Source organism: Colias eurytheme, chromosome 7 (genome assembly GCF_061535395.1).
Source record: "Colias eurytheme isolate Ceu_HAF_F1 chromosome 7, ilColEury1 Martin Lab GWU primary, whole genome shotgun sequence".
NCBI classification, from domain to species: domain Eukaryota; kingdom Metazoa; phylum Arthropoda; class Insecta; order Lepidoptera; family Pieridae; genus Colias; species Colias eurytheme.
Window position 1 is genome coordinate 9,004,700 of NC_142986.1, and position 19,880 is coordinate 9,024,579.

The following is a 19,880-nucleotide window of genomic DNA, read 5'->3' on the forward strand; positions in this document are numbered from 1 at the left end:
GAAAAAGGCTAAAATATGCACTAACGCCGTAATTAGCGAGTTTTATGCATTTGCATATGCAAATGCATATAATCCGATGTCTAGTCATCACCATCATCACTCATCTGACATTAGGTCATACATAGAAAGAAAGCTGGAATCTTTTAAGCGCTTACCGGCGCTTGTCAGAGCTGGTAGCCCGCGCAGGAAAATATATGAACACGCGCCGATAAGCGCTGAACGGCGCCGACAAGTTCCGAAAACCTTCAACACGCGCTGATCAGTGCTGCCATATAAAATTTGTCTTGGTCTGCTTCAACTAAGGCTTCAACCTGCTTCCTTTGTGTAGAACGAATCAGCGCTGACAAGCGCTGGTAAGCACTAAGCGCTTATTAGTTTCCAGCTTTCTTTCTGAATACGGCCTTAAAATTGAAAATTGAACAAGTGCACTGTGCAGCCCACGGACATGTATCAAGATAGACTAAGCGAGTGTATGTACTTCCCGTGTCCAAACTACGTTATTGAAACTTACTTGACGCTGGCCTACACTCAGTCCGCGCTTGCAGTTCGCCAAGGAAAGACGTGAAGCTGAATAAAGTAAAATGCCGAATTGCGCCGTTATAAACTGTAGAAACTCCACAGCTGTGAGTGGCCAAGTTAGCAGAGATGTTTCCTTCCACCGGTAAGTAATTTTCTAATCAGAATATGCACTATTTATTTTAAAATCAAATAAAGAATATTTGTGGAAAACGATCGTGACAAACACGGACACCAAATCATACGAAATGATTCGGAATACATTGCGGCTTTTACTTGGCACGGTAAAGATCGCGTCGTATGATAACAAGCAATGAATAGCGTCTTCTCATTTTTCTGTTCTCATTTTTCTGTCCAATTTTGTGGTTAGTGATGTTCATTTGATGCAACAGTTCTCGATTCTAATTGATTTTATAATCGAACAGAAAAATGATAATTTGTAGGAGCAATTTTTCAGAAAAAAAGGCATAGATTTTTTTTGTCATTTAATACGACTTGACCTAGAACTTTTAAGTATTTTAATACAAAGGTACTGTTGCGGCAATAAGGCTCGTTTTTGTACAAACTGTGTTTTTGTGTTGAAATGAAACGTCTTTCCTCTATTGAATCTGTTTTATTACTGATTGAAGCACACAATGTAATAAGTGACGTCTTAGTCGTGAACGTAATTAATAAAAAACCGAACATACCGCCCACCAAAGGACTACACTAGTCCTTTCAAATAACAATGAAATTAGTCTCCTTAACTTACAAATAAAGCGGCATGCTGTATGAATTAACAAATAACACCTTAAATCAATATATACTTTAAATTTGAATGTTATATACTTATTACATTGAACATTTGTTTACAATACTATAACTTTTACTTTAATTTTTAATAAATTTATCAAACACACAATCTTTGCAGGCTTTGTTATTTATATTTTACTTTACACACAATTTTATACATTTTTATGACAGTTTTATATTAAATAAAATTAATCAAATACACATACATATACCATAGCAAAAGAACAATTACATGCGAAATGAATTGATTCGCTTGTTTTAAATGATTAATTGATATCTGTATTAATAGGAAGATAACATAATTTAGATACACTTCTTTTAATTATACTATCACCGCTCTTAACACTATAAACCCTAGTGAAACCGTCTGGCCCCGGGTGTTTGGCAGTGATACGCCCTAATGCCCATTTGCCAGGTGGCAAATTAGGTTGTTTAATCAAAATAACATCACCTACTTTAAATTCATCATTCTTCTTCAACCATTTTGTTCGCTGTTGTAAACTGGTCAAATATTCAGTTTGCCAACGGCACCAAAAATCATTTAACATTTTTTGACAATATTGCCAACGAGATAAATGTGTTAATTTAAGAGATTCTAAATTTGGTTGCGGTACAGTGATAGGTGCTTCCCCAATTAAAAAATGTCCAGGAGTAAGTGGATTCAAATTATCATCAGTTGAGTTCAGAGGACACAAGGGTCGTGAATTAAGACAGGCTTCGATGTCACACAATACTGTAGACATCTCCTCGAACGTTAAATTGTTGTTAACAATGCGCTTCAGATGAAATTTAATAGACTTAACGCCAGCCTCCCACAGTCCTCCGAAATTCGGTGAGTATGCTGGAATGAAGTGCCATTGCGTACCATCGTTAACTAAAGTGTCAGCAACATCATTGGGCAGTTGTAGTTTCGCTTCTTCCCAGGCTTCCCTTAATTCCTTATCAGCACCAATGAAGTTACGACCTTGGTCACTCCATAAATTTGCACACCTTCCTCTTCGAGCACAAAATTTTTTAAATGCACCTATAAATGCTTGTGATGTTAAATCACCAACCAATTCCAAATGGATTGCCTTAGTAACCATGCATATAAAGATGGAGATATAGGCCTTTGTGGTCTTCGCGCCTCTTCCTCTGTTCATTAAGATCTGAATTGGACCGCAAAAGTCTACGCCAGAACTAAGAAATGCTCTTGCAGGTTTTATTCGAACACTAGGCAAATCCCCCATGATTTGAGTCCTTGCCTTAGCGTTTTCTTTAGCACATATAAGACAACCATGAATGTGTTTTTTTATTAAACCCTTTGCTCTAATGATCCAATATTTACTTCTAAGGTAACACATCATTAATTGTACACCTCCATGCAGTGTCTTCATATGAGCTTCAGCAACAATAAGAGGAATAAGAGAATTCTGCTTTCCGATAATTATGGGATGTTTAACGTCTTCTCTTATGTCTGCATTTCCTAACCTTCCGCCCACCTTGATAATTCCATCTTCATCCAAATAGGGATTTAGTGTCTTAATCTTGCTGTTTTTCTTCACCTGTTGTCCTTTTTCTAATAAATCCATTTCTTCTTCGAATTCTTCTCTTTGTACTATTTTTATACAAGTATTCAATGCCTCATCTATGTCTTCAGTTGTTATTTTCATGTCTTCTTTATTCTTTTTAAACTTTAAAAATTTCTTACAATAAGCTATTGTTCTCAATAATTCTTTTAATGCATCAAATTCTTCAAATTTCAATGAAATTTTATCTTGTATAGTATTTGCTAGTGTGACTGTATTAATAGGTATCTTCTTTTCTTCTAAATTAGTTTGTATAAATTCTGGTCTCTCTAGTTGTAGTTCATCGTTTCTTAACCACGTGGGACCTTTCCACCAAATCTCAAAGTTTTTAAGATTTATAGCAAGCATTCCTCGCGAAGCTATGTCTGCTGGGTTATCGTGAGATTGTACATGATGCCATTGTTCCTTGTTTACTGTAGAAACTATCTCAACTACTCTATTTGCGACGAAAGCTTTCCATCTTGAAGGTTCACCAAATAGCCAAGCAATAACAATTGATGAATCTGTCCAAGCAAAAACCTTGGATGTTGGTATACGCAGTGATTGTGATACTTGCTTCAAAAGTTGAGAAAGTAATAAAGCTCCACAGAGTTCAAGTCTAGGTAATGATATCGTCTTAAGTGGTGCAACCCTTGTTCTTGCAGCAATTAGACTTGTACTATAAGTTCCATCATCATTTCTAACACGACAGTAAACAACTGCAGCATAAGCTAATGTCGAAGCGTCTGAAAACCCATGAATTTCAATTGTATCAAAATTTGTATTTACTGTTCCAAGCCATCTATCGATAGTAATATCCTTTATATTTTGGAGATCATTGCGAATATTCTTCCACTCTTCTTTTATAAAAATATTAAGATCCTCGTCCCAGTTTGCTTTTTCAAGCCATAACTTCTGCATTAAAATTTTAGCTAAGACAATGCAAGGTGCAATCCATCCCAATGGGTCAAATAATTTTTGTATATCAGAAAGAATCTTGCGTTTAGTTATAATAACATTATCATCTATTGATTCTAAACTATAATTATACTCGAATCGATCCGTTCCCAAATTCCATTGAACACCTAATGCTTTGACAATACCATCTAATTTTATATCTAAATGCGCTTTTGTAGATCTATCATTTGCTTCTAAAGATTGTAAAAATTCTGCACTATTAGACGACCACTTTTTAAGATCAAAACCTCCTCTTCGCAATAGTTCCATCAAATCTTTTCTTAGTTGAATACATTTTTCTAAATTATCACCACCAGACATGCAATCGTCTACGTAAAAATCTTCATTTAATATTCTAGCAGCTTCAGGAAAATGATGACCTTCATCAGCAGCAAGTTGTTTAAGTGTTCTTACAGCTAGGTATGGAGCGGATGCTGTGCCAAAAGTGACGGTAAGTAATCTCATATCTTTTATATTTTCAGTTGGATCATTTCGCCAGACTATTCTTTGGTAGTCCACATCATTCCTATTCATCCATATCATTCTGTACATTTTCTGAATATCTGATACGAAACAGATTTTATGAGTTCTCCACCTCATAATAATGTTTCTAAGATCTTCTTGCAATACTGGACCAGGTAAGAGTTCATCATTTAATGATATGTTGTTAGTACCTTTACAGGAAGCGTCGAACACAACTCGAGTCTTCGTGGTCTCCTTATCTTGGCGTACAACGGCGTGGTGGGGTAAGTAAACTGCCTTTTTATTTATTTCTTTTTCAGGTACTTCTTCAATGTGTTTTAATTCTTTGTATTCTTCTATAACTTTCAGGTATTCTTTTTTCAGATCTGGATCTCTTTTAAATCTTCTCTCTAATTGCAACAATCTTCTTACAGCTACTTCTCTCGTGTTTCCTTCAGGTGAAAGCAGCTTTTCAGTTTTAAAAGGTAATGTAACTATATATTTTCCATTACTATCTCTCTCATGTGTCCTTTCATATATATTTTCACATAGTTGTTCTTCTTTAGTTAACTTTCTATTTGTATCAATATCTATCTCCCATATAGTTTTAAGTAAGTCATTAATATTTGAATCACTAGTTAAATTTGTAACCATTAAAGACTTATGTATAGTGTTAACTTTCATATTAATTCCACCCATAATGATCCAGCCCAGGTTGGTATTTTGAGCACATATAGTACCTGAGGGACCCTTGATTAAACCTTCTTGTAGAATTTTTGTGTATTCATTTACACCTAATAAAAGATCCATACAACCCGACTCATAAAAGTTTGGATCTGCTAAATTTAAATTGTTAAAGTGTACAAGCTCATGTTTAATACTATTTCTCGAAGGTAAGTTTATTTTTAAATACTTTGACATCACGTAGGCGTGTACTGGTAACTCAAATTTAGGTTCCCACCGAGACAAAATATTTACTTTGACTTCATTCTTTACATGTACCTTCAAAGACTCCATGCCAGTAACTACCATATTAACCGGCTTGAGCTGTAACTTTAAGACTTGTGCAACTCGTTGAGTAACAAAACATGCCTGTGACCCTGAATCTATTAGTGCCTTAAGAGTAGTAGTGTGTCCATTTTCACCTTTAATGACTACTACCGCAGTTGCCAAGAGACTTACCTTATGTTCACCATCTCCTTGACTATGTAAAGACGTCATTGTAGTATGCACCTTCTTCTCATCTACATCGGTCCGCATTGATGTCGACGGTTGTGTAGTAACCTCGGATACCGACGAATCTGTACCTATATTTGATCGGTGTAGAAGAGAATGATGACGCTTTTTACATATGTGACACGACAAAGGTATACGACATTTAAATGCCGAATGACCTGGGGCCAAACAGTTAAAACACAATTTCTTACTTTTTACATATTCAACACGTTCATTACAATTCATTTTTACAAAAGATTTACATTTACACAGATTATGATTCTCATTACACATTATACAATGACATTTCACAGAATTTACGGACGTACTCACATGAAAAACGCGTTCTTTAGTGGACCTTACAGGCGGTGTAATTAATTCTAATGTACGAAATTTAGACTCTAAATACTGTTTTAAATCTAACCACTTCGGTAACTCTTCACTTTTTGTGTACGCAAATTCCTCCCACGCTTTATGAGACTCTGGGTCTAACTTCTGTACTACAAGAAATATTATAATCGGATCCCAAGAGTCGATGGATACATTTAAATTTTCAAGACTATTTAAAACTTCATTAGTGGTATCTAATAATGATTTTAATTGTGAAGCAGTTTGCGACATACATTTTTTCTGAGAAAAAAGTCTTTTTAATAAAGAGTTAACAATTAAACGTTTATTTCCGTACCTTAATTTTAATGTTTCCCAAGCCTGTGTATAATTAGCATCGGTAATTCTAATATTACGTAATAAACTTTCTGCCTCGCCTGATACACTGGACTTAAGATAATGTAGTTTTTGTACCTCGGACAGCGTACTGTTGTTGTGCACTAAACTTAGGTATAAATCATTGAATGTCGGCCATTCCTCATAGCTCCCGGCGAACGTAGGTAACTCAATCCGCGGCAACCTCACTCGATCGTTGATGTGTACCACGGTGCTGTCATGGCTGGACTCCAGGGCTGATGCAGTGGATTCCATGTTCAATAATTTATCCTTCAAATCAGCGAGTATGCATAAATAAAGGTCCTCGTGAATGTAAAATTCTTCGTTGACGAAGTATGGTAAAAGCGCCTTTTGTTCCCGCGGCGTTATCTTAACTAAATCTAAGTGTGCGCTTTGAAAGGTTTGCCAATAATCCTCCAAATGTTTAATTCTCGATTGTATATATCCTTTGGATAGTCTTTGTTTAGGACACTTAGATATGTTAATTTGCGTTTTTTTGATGAGTTCTGCCGTACTTTCCAAAACACGTATGATTTGTTCCGTATTATTATTCGCCATCATAAATAATATTATCTTTCAATAACAACTTCGTAACAAATAACGTTGTATAATGAGCGTCTTATCGCGATCAATTGCACGGGTGCTTCTTTTGTTCTTCGATTGTAGCTCAGATAATCCGGTACGAATGCGACCATATGTTGCGGCAATAAGGCTCGTTTTTGTACAAACTGTGTTTTTGTGTTGAAATGAAACGTCTTTCCTCTATTGAATCTGTTTTATTACTGATTGAAGCACACAATGTAATAAGTGACGTCTTAGTCGTGAACGTAATTAATAAAAAACCGAACAGGTACTAAAAATAAATATTACGACATGGACGCCATTAGTTAAAGTGTCATCTTGGGAGTTTTTTAAGAAAACTCCTTATTGCTTAGACTATGTTTGTTTTTTCAGTTTTCCAAGTAACCCGAACATAAAAGGAAAATGGATCGATGCAACGGGACATAAAGATTGATTGATTGACAGTTTCATTACTTTCTATCGATGGCCTCTCTAGTACGTAGTACATGGTAACTCAATGGGCATATGTAAGAAAAAGCTAAAACACATTAGTTTACTTGTTAGAATATTAAAAGGTTTATAACTTTATTTTATCATCCCTCTGTCTATGGTAATTATCATTTTTCTGTCTTGAATCGATTTAGTAATCGATTACGATTCATTTATTTGACTACCTCTTAGACATAGATCTAGTTTGATCTGATTTCTTTCGATTTACTTCGATGGGATAGGACGATACTAGAATCGCCGCGCGAGTGGCGGCCTAATCGATTTAGCGTAAAATGAAATTAACATCACTAAAAAGCGCTCGTGACGTCATAACGCGTCAAGGTCAGTACAAAAAATATGGCACGCTTGGTTTTCATACAGATCGCGGTACTTGCGTTGTCTACTTAAATATACATGTCTGTGGTGCAGCCACTTTTTCATACTTAATTCTGTGCCTAGTTAGGTAGCATGCATAAATCATAATAAATCATGAATACGGTTCTAGTACGCGTATTCTTGTATTATTTTTAAAACTGTGTTTTAAAATGATTTATATATTCGTTAATTTATAAAACGGCCACACTCAAACTTGTCACCATTAATTTTTTGACACTTGACTGTGCACTTGACAGTGACAAATTCCAGGAAATAACGAAAGATAAAAATAGAGAAAATATCTTCCGTCTTTTGATTACCTAGCTATACAACATTAGTTTTTCTAATTAATAAATTAATCAAAGTTCTAATAGCAATACAATAGACGAAATAATAGTATTTAACAACTAGATAAGTGATAAGATCGTGATGTGTGAATACATTCTTGATAGATAGTTCTCCAAAGTTATTTTTATAAATTGTCTATTTATATCGGAAGAAATATAATCGAACAATGAACGATATCATTTTTATCGGTGATTGGATAAAAGATAGAGTCTTGGGATCCGGAAGTTTTGGTACTGTTGTACTGTGGAAACACAAAAACAATGACGAAAAATTGGCTATCAAAACATGTAAATGGGGCGATGAGCTCACCGCAAAGCACAGAGAAAGATGGACTAAGGAAGTGGAGATGCTACAAACATGTAATCATCCGAATATAGTTGGAACGATAACATTACCACCCGAATTCGTAAGTGGCTTGGCACCCATGAATCCTTCAAAATTACCTATACTATGTATGGAATATTGTAGCGGCGGGGATTTACGTCAACAGTTAAACAAACCTGATGCATCTTGCGGTTTGAAAGAGGTAAAAGTTCGTAAAATACTCAGTGACGTTGGAAGTGCCATGCAGTTTTTACATAAAAATAAGATAACACATCGAGATTTGAAGCCCGAAAACATAGTTTTACATGTGCCCAATGGAATAAGTGAACCAAGTGAAGATAAAATTGCGTACAAAATTATAGATTTAGGTTACGCTAAGGAAATTGATTCAAACTCAATATGTGCTAGTTTTGTTGGGACTTTACAGTATCTTGCACCTGAGATTTTTTACAGTAAAACATATAGTAATTCAGTGGACTTCTGGTCTCTAGGATTACTTGCATTTGAAATCATTTGTGGTACAAGACCATTCCTACCTTTCAAAGCACCTGTGGAGTGGATGCCATTTGTTAAGAAGAAAACGCATGATAATATATGTGTTTATGAAACTTTTCATGGAGATATTGAATATTCCAATGAGATATTTTCAGAGAATCATGTGTCTAAGCCGTTTAGGTTGTTAATTGAAAATTGGCTAAGGGTTGCATTGGAATGGGACCCAAAATTGAGAGGAAGAGATGCTCCATCCAAAGTTACTTTCAATATACCTGCAGAAAACAAAGATGCAGCTTCAGCAAGTAAAGTGGTTATCTTTGAAATGTTACAAAGTACTCTTGCAAAAAAGATTATCAAAATATTCTCTCTTTCTAAGATATCTCAACTAGCTTATGATATTGATTCCACAACAACAATAAATACTCTTAAAGAATGGATTTTCAAAGAAACAAACATTCCGATAGAAGATCAAATGTTAATATCGCCATCAAATTGTATTGATATTGAGAATAATGAACCAGTTATGAAGTATTGGAATGAAAACAGTGCTGTTATGCTATTCTTGTATAATAAGAAGCATATGATTGAAGAAAATACTTCACCTGCAGTGCCAAAAGCAGTACAGAGGTGTTTAGAACTCCCAAGAGCCCTGTACAATTATAAGAACAGTCAAACACTGTATCGTAATGCATTCTACTTTGTTGTCGCTCAAATGGATATATATGACTTCCTTATCAATTCTCTTTTTACCCGAGGTGAATCTTTAAAACAAGAAAGTAGACAGCTACTCCTTAACCATAACAATGTTGATAAAAAATTAGGTAAGCTATTGGCCAAAATTGAAACTATAAAAACCATGGTAGAAATAGGAGAGAAACATATTGAGGAATTGAAAGAAAATGGTACAGGTACAAACATTCTGGGTGGTTTCACAAAAACATTTAAGGATGCACATGATTTAACTGATAAAATTGAAAAGTTAGTTAACGCTTGGTCGCTGTTATCGGTAAGGCTCCAGTCGGCAGCCAGGCGCAGCAATGAAGGCATAACAACTGACTTGAACAACTTTGTTGCAAAATATAACTACCAAGCTATTTTCTCAAATGCCTACAAAACATTTATAACACACAATAAGAGTGATTTCTACAATGCAAATAGAGAGAAAGAAAGGCAGTGCCCAGATATTGTCAGGGTATGTTACGATTGTCTTAAACTGAGAAGCAAAATTCTACAAGAACTACAAAATCAACAATTTATATTGAAACTCAAGGATTTGAGTATCGAGTTTTCAAAGATATCTGATATTATCTGTAAAGCAGATGAAAACACGGATAGATTAAGCACAGATTTGGAGAACTTTACAGGGGAATTCACGACTTGTATTTGGTCGACGATTAGTGTTGTTGTAAGGGATGTTGACAATATAGCAGATCTACCATACAGTGTTGTATCCTACCAGAAGAGGGATTTTAAGATTGGCGAACCTGTAACTAACCATTTCTTAACAGGGAATCATGACAATGTCGATGAAATCAAATCTCTAGTAACTGAAAGTTTGAAGTTAAGACAAAATCAGATGGAATTGTGTGAAAAGTTAAATTCACAGAAAAATATGTTGTTACAAAATTCAGTATTTGATTTTAGTTTTTTGAATGGAAACTAGATACTCAGATTCTATATGTTATATGAGGCTTATATTATATTATTACTTAATAATTAGTACATATTAAGAAAACTTTTATTGGATATGATTTATGTGTGTGTGTTCATGTACACAAATTAATATTTTTAGCCAAAGAGCATTTAGAAATGTTGTATTTTGTAAAAAAAACGAAGAATTATTAATTATTACTTGTTGGGCATTAATAAAAATAGTTTTGTTGTAATGAACTCATGTTGACTAGGCTTAACTTCAGTATTCCAATGTGCCTTATAGTTGTTTTAAATACTTAGTTATTTGTCAACTAAAATTTTTTCAAGTAGGTACTGGTGCTAAATTACTAAATTTATATTTTGTGTTCTAGTCAATTACTAAATTTTTTTAGACTTTATATTTGTTTAACGAAATTAATAAATTTTATAGATTTCTTATAAATGTAGTTTTATTGAGTACAGATACCAATTAACAAAAAAGTTTTACATAAAAACACCAGTAAATTGTTCCAGCCACATTTTGAAGTTATTAATAATTTTGTGGAGTTTCTTTATATCTGCTGGAGTATCTAAATATTCATCCGGTGCGAATCTCGGTTCGGGCCCACCACATACATGCAACCAAATTGCAAACACGGCGTCTTCGATGTTAGTTACGTTGCGACGACAAAGCCTCGCTGACGTTAAGCATACAGTCACCAAAGCTGACATACAAGCTACAGTAACAGCTTTTGGCCTTTCCTTACGAGCTGCCAAGAAGTAACTTTGCAAAAGATTCTCCGATTCCTCACTCAAATTAACCATTATACCCGCTACTAAATCTATGTGCTCCGTCACATCTTTAAGAGCCCGCTTTTCTTCCATAGTTGTTTCAGACGGGGATATGGCTTCTTGCAGAATAAAATCGCTTATATCATCAGCAAATTCACCCAAGTCTCCGCGACAAACTAATCCAAATACACTTGCAATATTATATAAAGTTATCTTCTTGAAATCCATTCCGTGTGCCCACACAGCACATTTTAGTTTCGTTTTACTGGTTTCGCTTGATACGTCGTCTGTTTCTATTGATGATAGAATTGAATTAATTTGTTTTTGACCGTAAATTTGCAGAGGTAACGGCATTAAGCAAATACCCCCTGAAGCAGCCGTAAGAGACGTCGTTGCAGACGAATTTGAAGTTCCTAAAACTACGTGACGATCAGCTAAAATTGCTGCTTCATGCATTAATTTTCCTACATAACCAGTGTCATAGCCTGCACCTAAAAAGTGCAATATTCTGGAACCAGTATACAAGTGCGCTTTAACGCTCGTTAAACTCAGCAGTAGATTAATTTTCACGTTCATAAAACAATTTAAAGGACAAACATGAATTCCAATGCTGGAAGCTAGACAGTATATAAATTTCCAAGGGATACCATCGCACGCTGTGTACAAATCTTTTATGTCCGCTGGCGTTGAACAACTTTGAGGAGCAGCCCACGGTATGTGCTTTTCCAACGACCACACCGCTACCGTTTTTTTCAAAACTACCGCATGAATAACGTAAGTATCACCTAAGTTTAATAATTTAATAAGATCATCGGTTATAACAATTTTTTTGCAAAGCATTTCATTTTTCAATTTAAATGTTGCTTCTACTTGCTCGCCACATCTCCTCAATCCACTGTTTTCAAATAAGACGCTTTTGCAAACGTAACATTTGGGTGGTACTTTTGGTATATGATGCAGAACAATTTCATTTCCCTCACATTCTTCCGGACAAGACCAAACAGTGTGGAATACGTAACAAGTTAATTTTGAGATCGCTAAAAGTAATCCGTAAAACGATACGATACCTCCGTATCTGTTGCTCGTTGATCGAGATAAAACACGTGGTAAACTTTTAAGTCTGATTGTAACAGCAACCTGCGATAACTGAATAAATTGCATAAAGTCGTTTTCTATCGACCTGAGGCATGCAAACAAAATTTCATTACAAACTTTATTAAATTTCAACGGTTCGTCAACCAAGAACAGTTCCAAATCGGGAAATTTATCACTCAACTCCATAACATCCAGTTCTAGTAAAAAGCGCACAGGAGGAAATTTATAAACATTATTTACCGATAGTTTTTCTAATAAATCCATACAAGTATTTTTCATGTCCATTAGAATGTTTTTTTTGTCCAAATATAACAAACATCTAAATTGCAAATCCATTGAAAGTCCAAAAACATAAGATTATTAAATTAATTAGTATCGAGGTATAAAAAATATAATTAATAGGTAGAAAAATAATTTCAAATAAAAAAAAATAAACTCCCGCCAATTTCTTTTTTTTTTTCAAATCTTGTCGTCCTTGACCCTTTCTAATATAATTTCAATAATGGAATGATTACACATTAAAATAAAACAAGAAATAAAAAAAAAAAATATCAGCCAAAAAATACATGTTAATAGTAAAAAAAAAACAATGCAATGTTAGACTTTGAACTTAATTTTTATTGCAGTCGATTAAGCACCTACGCTAATTTATTTAAGTACTTAAAGCAGTAATGTCTAGCTACTGCCTACACATTATTTGTTAACACATAAGTCCCCCGTGAAGGTCGTCAAACATGAGTTAAGTCGAAAACTTTGCTGTTTCGAACGGAAATGCTAGATCCAAAATGCAAATGATCAATGACATAATATTATAGTTGTTTATTACTTTGTTCATTCATTGAAACGAAGTACTATCAACAACAAAATACAATTTCTATTATTTGTTAATAATTATGATTTCTTCATCACCAAAAAGTAGTAAAATATTTTAGCACAGGCAACTTTTTATTTTATACTTAATAGGTAATTTTTAATGAAAATATTACTGAATTATTTTCGTTAAAATTATAATGTGTGCAGACAGCATTATCCCTTCAAAAAGGTTTAGCTTCATAAAATTGTTCACTAAAGATTATCTTATCCGATTTTGAAAATCGAAATTACAAGGGCATGTTTGCCTTATGTTACAGTAAGATAAAGATTATCTTAAATCTCAAGTTAAAGAGTATCCCATAGAATTTCTTAACGCTATCATCTAACAAAACGATAAGCTGTTTAGAAAATACTCTATCGAGTTTGTAAGATTGATTAGGTAAGTAGTACTTACGCATCCACAATTCGGTATTCGTAATAAATATTAAAATGTAATGTTTTGAATTTGACATAATTCAGCTAATTGTAAGTAAAATGAGGACTTACATTCTTGTTACTCTTAAAAATAAAATATCAATTGGAATTACTGAAATGAAATTAGTTATTTGAACGTTTGAATTGTCGAAAGAGTTCAAAAATAAATATTTATTCATCAATCAATAGATATAATTTATACTTTGTATTGTTACCTCTTGAAGGAACTGCATTTTATAGTAAAGAAACACACAATTACAAACATCAATCTATATTTTAATTTATATTGTTATGAACTTCTCCATTTGACTATACATGAACGAAGCGGGGCTTGTGGGCGGTGACGGAGTGAGCAAGATTCAAGAGCCGTGAGCGTATTTTTCAGCGGAATTCGGGCGCTGACTCCGCGCTGCGCACTCGATGCCGGATCACGACAAGTATCAGTTGCGTCCACGCGCCGCGCGCTCCCGCGAGCCGCGCGCGCGACGCACCCCACAGCCGCTCAGCAAGTACAGAAGGAAAACAGCAAACGCGCGGGAAAGGAGCCGCATGCGCGAAATTAACCGCGCCTTCGAAAATCTACGACGCGCCGTCCCCGCATCCGAGATCACCGGAAACCCTGTTCCCTGTGAAAAACTAACGAAAATCACCACTCTCAGGCTGGCTATGCGCTATATCACGGCGCTGTCTTCAGCTCTTCGTGATACCAGCCCGGAGCGGGATAACAATTCACGCCCGGACCGCTGGCCGTCACCTTTTTGCTCGGATTTGTCAGAATTTTCAACGGAACAAGAAACCACATCGGAGTTCACGGAGGACTCTTTATCTCCGTTCGATTCGTTCTTCGCTGAATTTGACTACGAATATAACATGGACAGAACATTTGCGTGAAGTGTTGTGTTGGACCTTAAAATATTAGGTATTATCTCATTATTGCCATATTAATTAATGTTATGCATAGTTTATCGAGTGAGTTTTTGAGATCTTTATTTATTTGTTTAATTAATAAATTGTTTTTGTTAGTACGAAGTATTTTATTTCACATGTCTAAATTATGTCGCTTGTTTAAACAATTATTGTTATTGACTTAATTATATATCTAAAGTGACTAATTTTATAAGCCACAACGTTTCTGCGAAACTTGTGACTTAAACAGAGGCGAAAAAGTAATATGTATATCGAGTGAGTCATATTCTATTAAAATGCATGTTTACAAGGATTATTTACGGTATATAATAAGTACATGACACCGCCGAAATAATAATTGTTAGAAATGAGTAATTTAATTTTTTTTAAAGCTAAATTATGTTTACATATTTTCATTGCATGCATCATTCATTTGAAATGAATAACAGTCTAATGAAATTCTTTATTTTCTTAGAATATGGGTGTAAAGTTAAAATAAATGTAACTTGAAAGTTAAAAGACGAGCACACCAATTATATTAATTACCCTATGTTAAAAAAAGTGATACGAATGAATATCATCTAATTTTTTCTTCAAGTCGTAATACAGATATAATAAAAATATTCTCCAGTTGTGCAAATTTAGCGTGAATAATTATTGAGGAAAGAACAACTTGATATTATATTTTGTAGATATATTATATTTCACCAATACGTATTATGCCCCCTTATTTTCAGACAGTTTACGCCATGAATTGAACTGACTGGCAATTTTTTCTGGTCATTGCGATCATAATTTTAATTTGCAAATACAGCCCCTATTGTGTAAATTAAGTCAAGTAGGTACCTACTATGTGATCAGCTATCAAACTAACCCACAGAACTTCAATCTGGATGAGTACAACCTATACTCCTTCACTTAATAAAGCTCAAGAGTTTATTAAAACGCGCTTATCTCAGGACCAACTGGTTCGATTTCAAAAGTTCTTTATCGTTGGATATGTAAGAGATCCCTGCAGAGTACTATAGGCTGTGTACTGTGTAGGTATGTACCACGGGCGAAACCAGGGCGAACCGCTAATAAACAATAACGACGAAATCTCTTATTCCAACTGTCCGCCTTAAAACTACTGCTATTAGTATAGTTTTATATTATTTGTGCTAATACTTAGGTACCATCTAGGTCGTAATACTTAGGTACATACTAGGTCAACATAGGCGGGAAAAAGAAAAATTGAGTTACTTTTCTGCAGATGGAAAGCACTGTAATATGATATAACTGTAACTATTGTATTTACAAATTTCAGTGGGTTATTGCATCATAACTATTATGTGGGAATTTGAAGGATTAACAGACGCAAATGAATTTTCGTCTTATTTTCTAAAATACCTATAAGTATTCTAAAAATATATTTGCATTTGATAAGTGACAATTACCTACATACTTATCATAAATTAACAAATAGGTAATGTAGATATATTTATACGACTACACAAAAGTAAGGGGATAGAATTCGATTTTATATATAGTTTTCTTTATTGGCATTGATCCAAATTTGTAAAATCGTAGTTTTATAATCTTTAATTGATAAACACGTAGTATCAGAAATAGGATGAATATCAGATAAGCTGATACTATCCATTCAAAGATTAGGAATTTTTACTGTCAAAGAGATTTGTATTTTAAGCAAAGCCTGGGCTAATAACCTAAGAGCATTAAACCAACCGATAACGACAGCAATGAATGCAAAAAAATATTTTATGGTCTTCTAAATGAATAAACCACAATAAACAAAAATATAAAAAGTTTTTAGCTTAGTTCTCGTAGACGTAAACTGAAAGAGTTCTACTAACACAATGCAGGATTATTACAAGAGTTGCCATAAAATAATTAAACAATAAATATCAATCTAACAAACAATTCGAAAAGTATTTCCTAACTAGTGACGCGAATCTCCGTAAACGAGCGTGGGCTTATAGTTACTGCTACATGGTCCCACCTTCGGGCTACGTCACGGAAGATAGAACCATGTCAGCGCGAGGGGCTGTGCCTACGCACATCATTGTTCCTTTTGCAATCACTATTTAGTCTGAGCGCCAGTTTTTGTTAATATTTCTACATACATATATCTTTTTAGGAGAGCGGCTTCGCACGCGTGAATTTTGCGCCTATCACCCACAATATTTAAAAGCAATTAGATTTTTTTGAATTAAAGTTTGTTGAATTTAATCTTTAACCAAAATTGCCTACTTATTTCAAATGATAATTAAAATATAGGTAACTAGCATAATATGCCAACAGCTTCAGCCACGTGTCACCTAAAAACAAGTCTATGCGTTTATCGATAGTGTAAATTGTTACCTTTACCTGTGACAAAAATCTAAATAATTAAATTAGAAATATTCCAATCACAGATCACAGAAAAAAAATCTAATAATAAAAAATGTGTGCGTGTACTAGTGTACACACGTAAGAAGTGAAACTTCTTTATGACCTTATTTTTCAAAAAATAATTTACTATATATGCAACTTTACAGAAATACCTCGAATCACGCGTGGTAGGGATAAGAAAATGATGGCGCGTAACGGAAAAATGTCACGCGTAACGAAAAAATGTTACACTAAATTTTTTTCCAGCCCCGATAAAGAAGCTTCAAAAATAGTTAAATAATAATTTCCTTCTTCATAAAATATTCAGCAACCATCTCTCTTACTATAATTGAATAGGCGAGTTCTGATGAACGATTTATCTTAAACTTTGTTCCTCGTTGTAATTTAACCGTTGTTTGTTGTTGTAATGTGGGTGTTCAAAATAAATTTCTTCGTCACTATAATATGGCTAATAATATAGGTACCTAATGTATTTTCAATGGTAAGCAGGTTAACAGTAAGCAGAGTACCTAGAAAATATTTCACTTTTTAGTGTTTAGCGATTCTAGGACCTAGTTCAAAGATTTGAATATTTTAATGACACGAATAAAACTATCGATCATTGGATTAAACTTTAAAAAAATAATAATTAATACATAGGTATTTTGACCAACATTTTTAATTCGATTTTAATTTTGCTGATTGGTCATTGTAAACTTTTTGATTCTTGGTTTTCTAAATATGTAATAAGTAGATAAAGAGTTTGGAAGTGGTGCCGTGCTTCGGCTCAGTCCTAAAATAAATTATGGAGTACTCCACTCTATTTTGTGGATTAGTATCTGGAAAATTCACATTAAGATACACCTAGATCAATGGGAAATAAACTTACGTATGGAGAAATAAAACAATTATCGCAAATATCGCAGATCGCTAAAATCTAAGCCCGTTAAAGATAAAAATAGTAGACGATTTAATATTAACTGTAAAGTATAGTGACAGTAGGTATACGTCATAATATTATATGATTATAGCATAATAATTCATACATATTATGATATTTTATTGTAAACCAAAGTTAACATTTTTGCTTTGGACATTGTTTCACTGACCACATCTTTGCTATGAATTATGGAGAAGGTAAGAAAACATCTATTTCCATCTTTAGTATAAAAATACTCTACATAACAAGAATTTGAATATGCAAATACTTATGCAACAATCATCTCATGCAATAAAGATCCAGAGAGCAATATTCCAATGCAACTCCATTTCGGCTTAAGCGGATTGCTTTCCCGCCAAATACGGACGCCATGACAGTCCATTGAATTATGTGATTAAATGACATGACACATGAGACTGACAGATTATTTTTTTAAATGTAATTTTTGGTCGTGGACAGTTATGCATAAAGCCATTTGTAAATAGTACGTTGATTAGCGTTACCTCGGGTATGTTTGGTTACCATAATTGGTAGCTGACAACTTGGTACAGCCTTATTGAAAGGCTTGCGAAATAACAAATTTTTCTACTTGAAGGTGAAATTAAATGTTATCTACAAAAGGTTTCTAGTTTCTATCTATGTATGTGTAGACGACTTTACTCAACACACATTTAATATATCATCCATTCACTATAACAAACTCGTTCGACTATCCAAAGAAGGATTGTTATGTTCTCGGTTCGGTTTCAATAGGATATCCATTAGAATTAGCAGAAATGTGAAATTAATTTTTGTTGGAACAGTAACCATCATTTCATAGGCACTAGACTAGATACTACACTGCTCCTAAGAACCGTATCTATCGGCTATTACTGGTAGAACCGGCACAGCATCAGTCAAAATTGAAAATATAAAATTAACTTGAATTTCCACTAATATCGCAATATTGAAACCGCAATATCTAATATGCATTTAAAATCAAATGATATCTGTTTAACCCAGAAGGTATGCATAGCGTGGGCAAACCGCCCGGTCCGGGCGAGAAAAATATCTTTGCCGAAATCAACCTTATCCGTCCTTACGACTTTGGCGTTCCTGCTTTATCAAAAGTGAATGCAAATTGAGTGTTTTTGCGCTGTGTCATCACGATCCACGCAGTGATTCAATTTATGCGATACCCTGGCTATATTGTATTTTTAATATCAAACGTATTAAGTTTTTAAATTGGAGACGAAATTTATATAATATTTGCAACAGCGAATTTCGCTTTATGCGTAATTTGATACTGGCTAAACGATGTGGGCAAGACTCGAATTTTAAGAATAACTTAATCCAATAATTGACACATTTAACATCATTTTCATACAGCACCTATATTATTCTGGCTACAACAAACCTTATTAATAGTAATTATTGTACACCTACAGATAACAATCATTTTTACAGGTATCTATACTTAAAAATAGGTAACGAGAACGAGAAGCTTACAAACTTCGAGCCGAACTGCTAGTTAGTAATAAACTATTAACTACGTATACTACCCACTACATTGAAGATTGCCGAAGACATTTGATGATATTACAGAAGCTATTGAAAGATTATTAAACAAATATTACATTAACTATAAAAAGTTATTGCCGATACAACGCCTACAACTTATGGTTCATTGCAACCTTTTCAACAAAGAAAGCTGCGCCTACGCCCACAGTCGAATTTAAAACCAGTCAAGTGCAAATTATCGAATACGAAGTTCCGTACAATTTATAACACAATAATTATTTAATGCTAATTCTGTAAGGTAATGAAAATTAATTGAATAGGTCTAACTAAAGTCAATAAATACCGGCTAAGTAAATACCGGCCTTAAAGTATCGGCACTATAATATTTTGTTTTTAGATAATTTGTACCTAGGTATACCTATGAGTAAATACGAATTTAAATCAATATTGAGACAGAAAGATTTTTAACTATTCTTATGTCATGCCTTACCTTCAGAGTATCGAAATAATTTTGCAGTTTCTTCCATGGTTTCTTCTAACACCCCTTCATATTT

At 34.0% G+C, this 19,880-nt stretch overlaps 4 protein-coding genes across 4 annotated transcripts; 2 read left to right on the forward strand and 2 right to left on the reverse strand.

Annotated features, from left to right (window-relative positions):
• Positions 1-1,495: 1,495 nt before the first annotated feature.
• On the reverse strand, positions 1,496-6,875 carry LOC149907228 (uncharacterized). Its single transcript, XM_090103597.1, has one exon. It carries the CDS (start codon positions 6,771-6,773, stop codon positions 1,575-1,577), a length of 5,199 nt encoding a protein of 1,732 aa, XP_089959723.1. The 5' UTR covers positions 6,774-6,875; the 3' UTR covers positions 1,496-1,574.
• A 1,038-nt stretch (positions 6,876-7,913) lies between these two features.
• On the forward strand, positions 7,914-10,889 carry IKKbeta (inhibitor of nuclear factor kappa B kinase subunit beta). The gene has a single exon (XM_090103600.1). It carries the CDS (start codon positions 8,152-8,154, stop codon positions 10,465-10,467), a length of 2,316 nt encoding a protein of 771 aa, XP_089959726.1. The 5' UTR covers positions 7,914-8,151; the 3' UTR covers positions 10,468-10,889.
• A 51-nt stretch (positions 10,890-10,940) lies between these two features.
• On the reverse strand, positions 10,941-12,659 carry LOC149907230 (minichromosome maintenance domain-containing protein 2-like). Its single transcript, XM_090103706.1, has one exon. It carries the CDS (start codon positions 12,657-12,659, stop codon positions 10,941-10,943), a length of 1,719 nt encoding a protein of 572 aa, XP_089959832.1.
• Positions 12,660-13,987: 1,328 nt separating this feature from the next.
• On the forward strand, positions 13,988-14,635 carry LOC149907231 (uncharacterized). The gene has a single exon (XM_090103777.1). The coding sequence runs from the start codon at positions 14,031-14,033 to the stop codon at positions 14,499-14,501; it is 471 nt and encodes a 156-aa protein (XP_089959903.1). The 5' UTR covers positions 13,988-14,030; the 3' UTR covers positions 14,502-14,635.
• Positions 14,636-19,880: the final 5,245 nt, after the last annotated feature.

Coding starts and splice junctions, on each gene's coding strand:
- LOC149907230 (XM_090103706.1), bottom strand. CDS start 12,659: ATGGATTTGCAATTTAGATGTTTGTTATATTTGGACAAAAAAAACATT.
- LOC149907231 (XM_090103777.1), top strand. CDS start 14,031: ATGCCGGATCACGACAAGTATCAGTTGCGTCCACGCGCCGCGCGCTCC.
- LOC149907228 (XM_090103597.1), bottom strand. CDS start 6,773: ATGATGGCGAATAATAATACGGAACAAATCATACGTGTTTTGGAAAGT.
- IKKbeta (XM_090103600.1), top strand. CDS start 8,152: ATGAACGATATCATTTTTATCGGTGATTGGATAAAAGATAGAGTCTTG.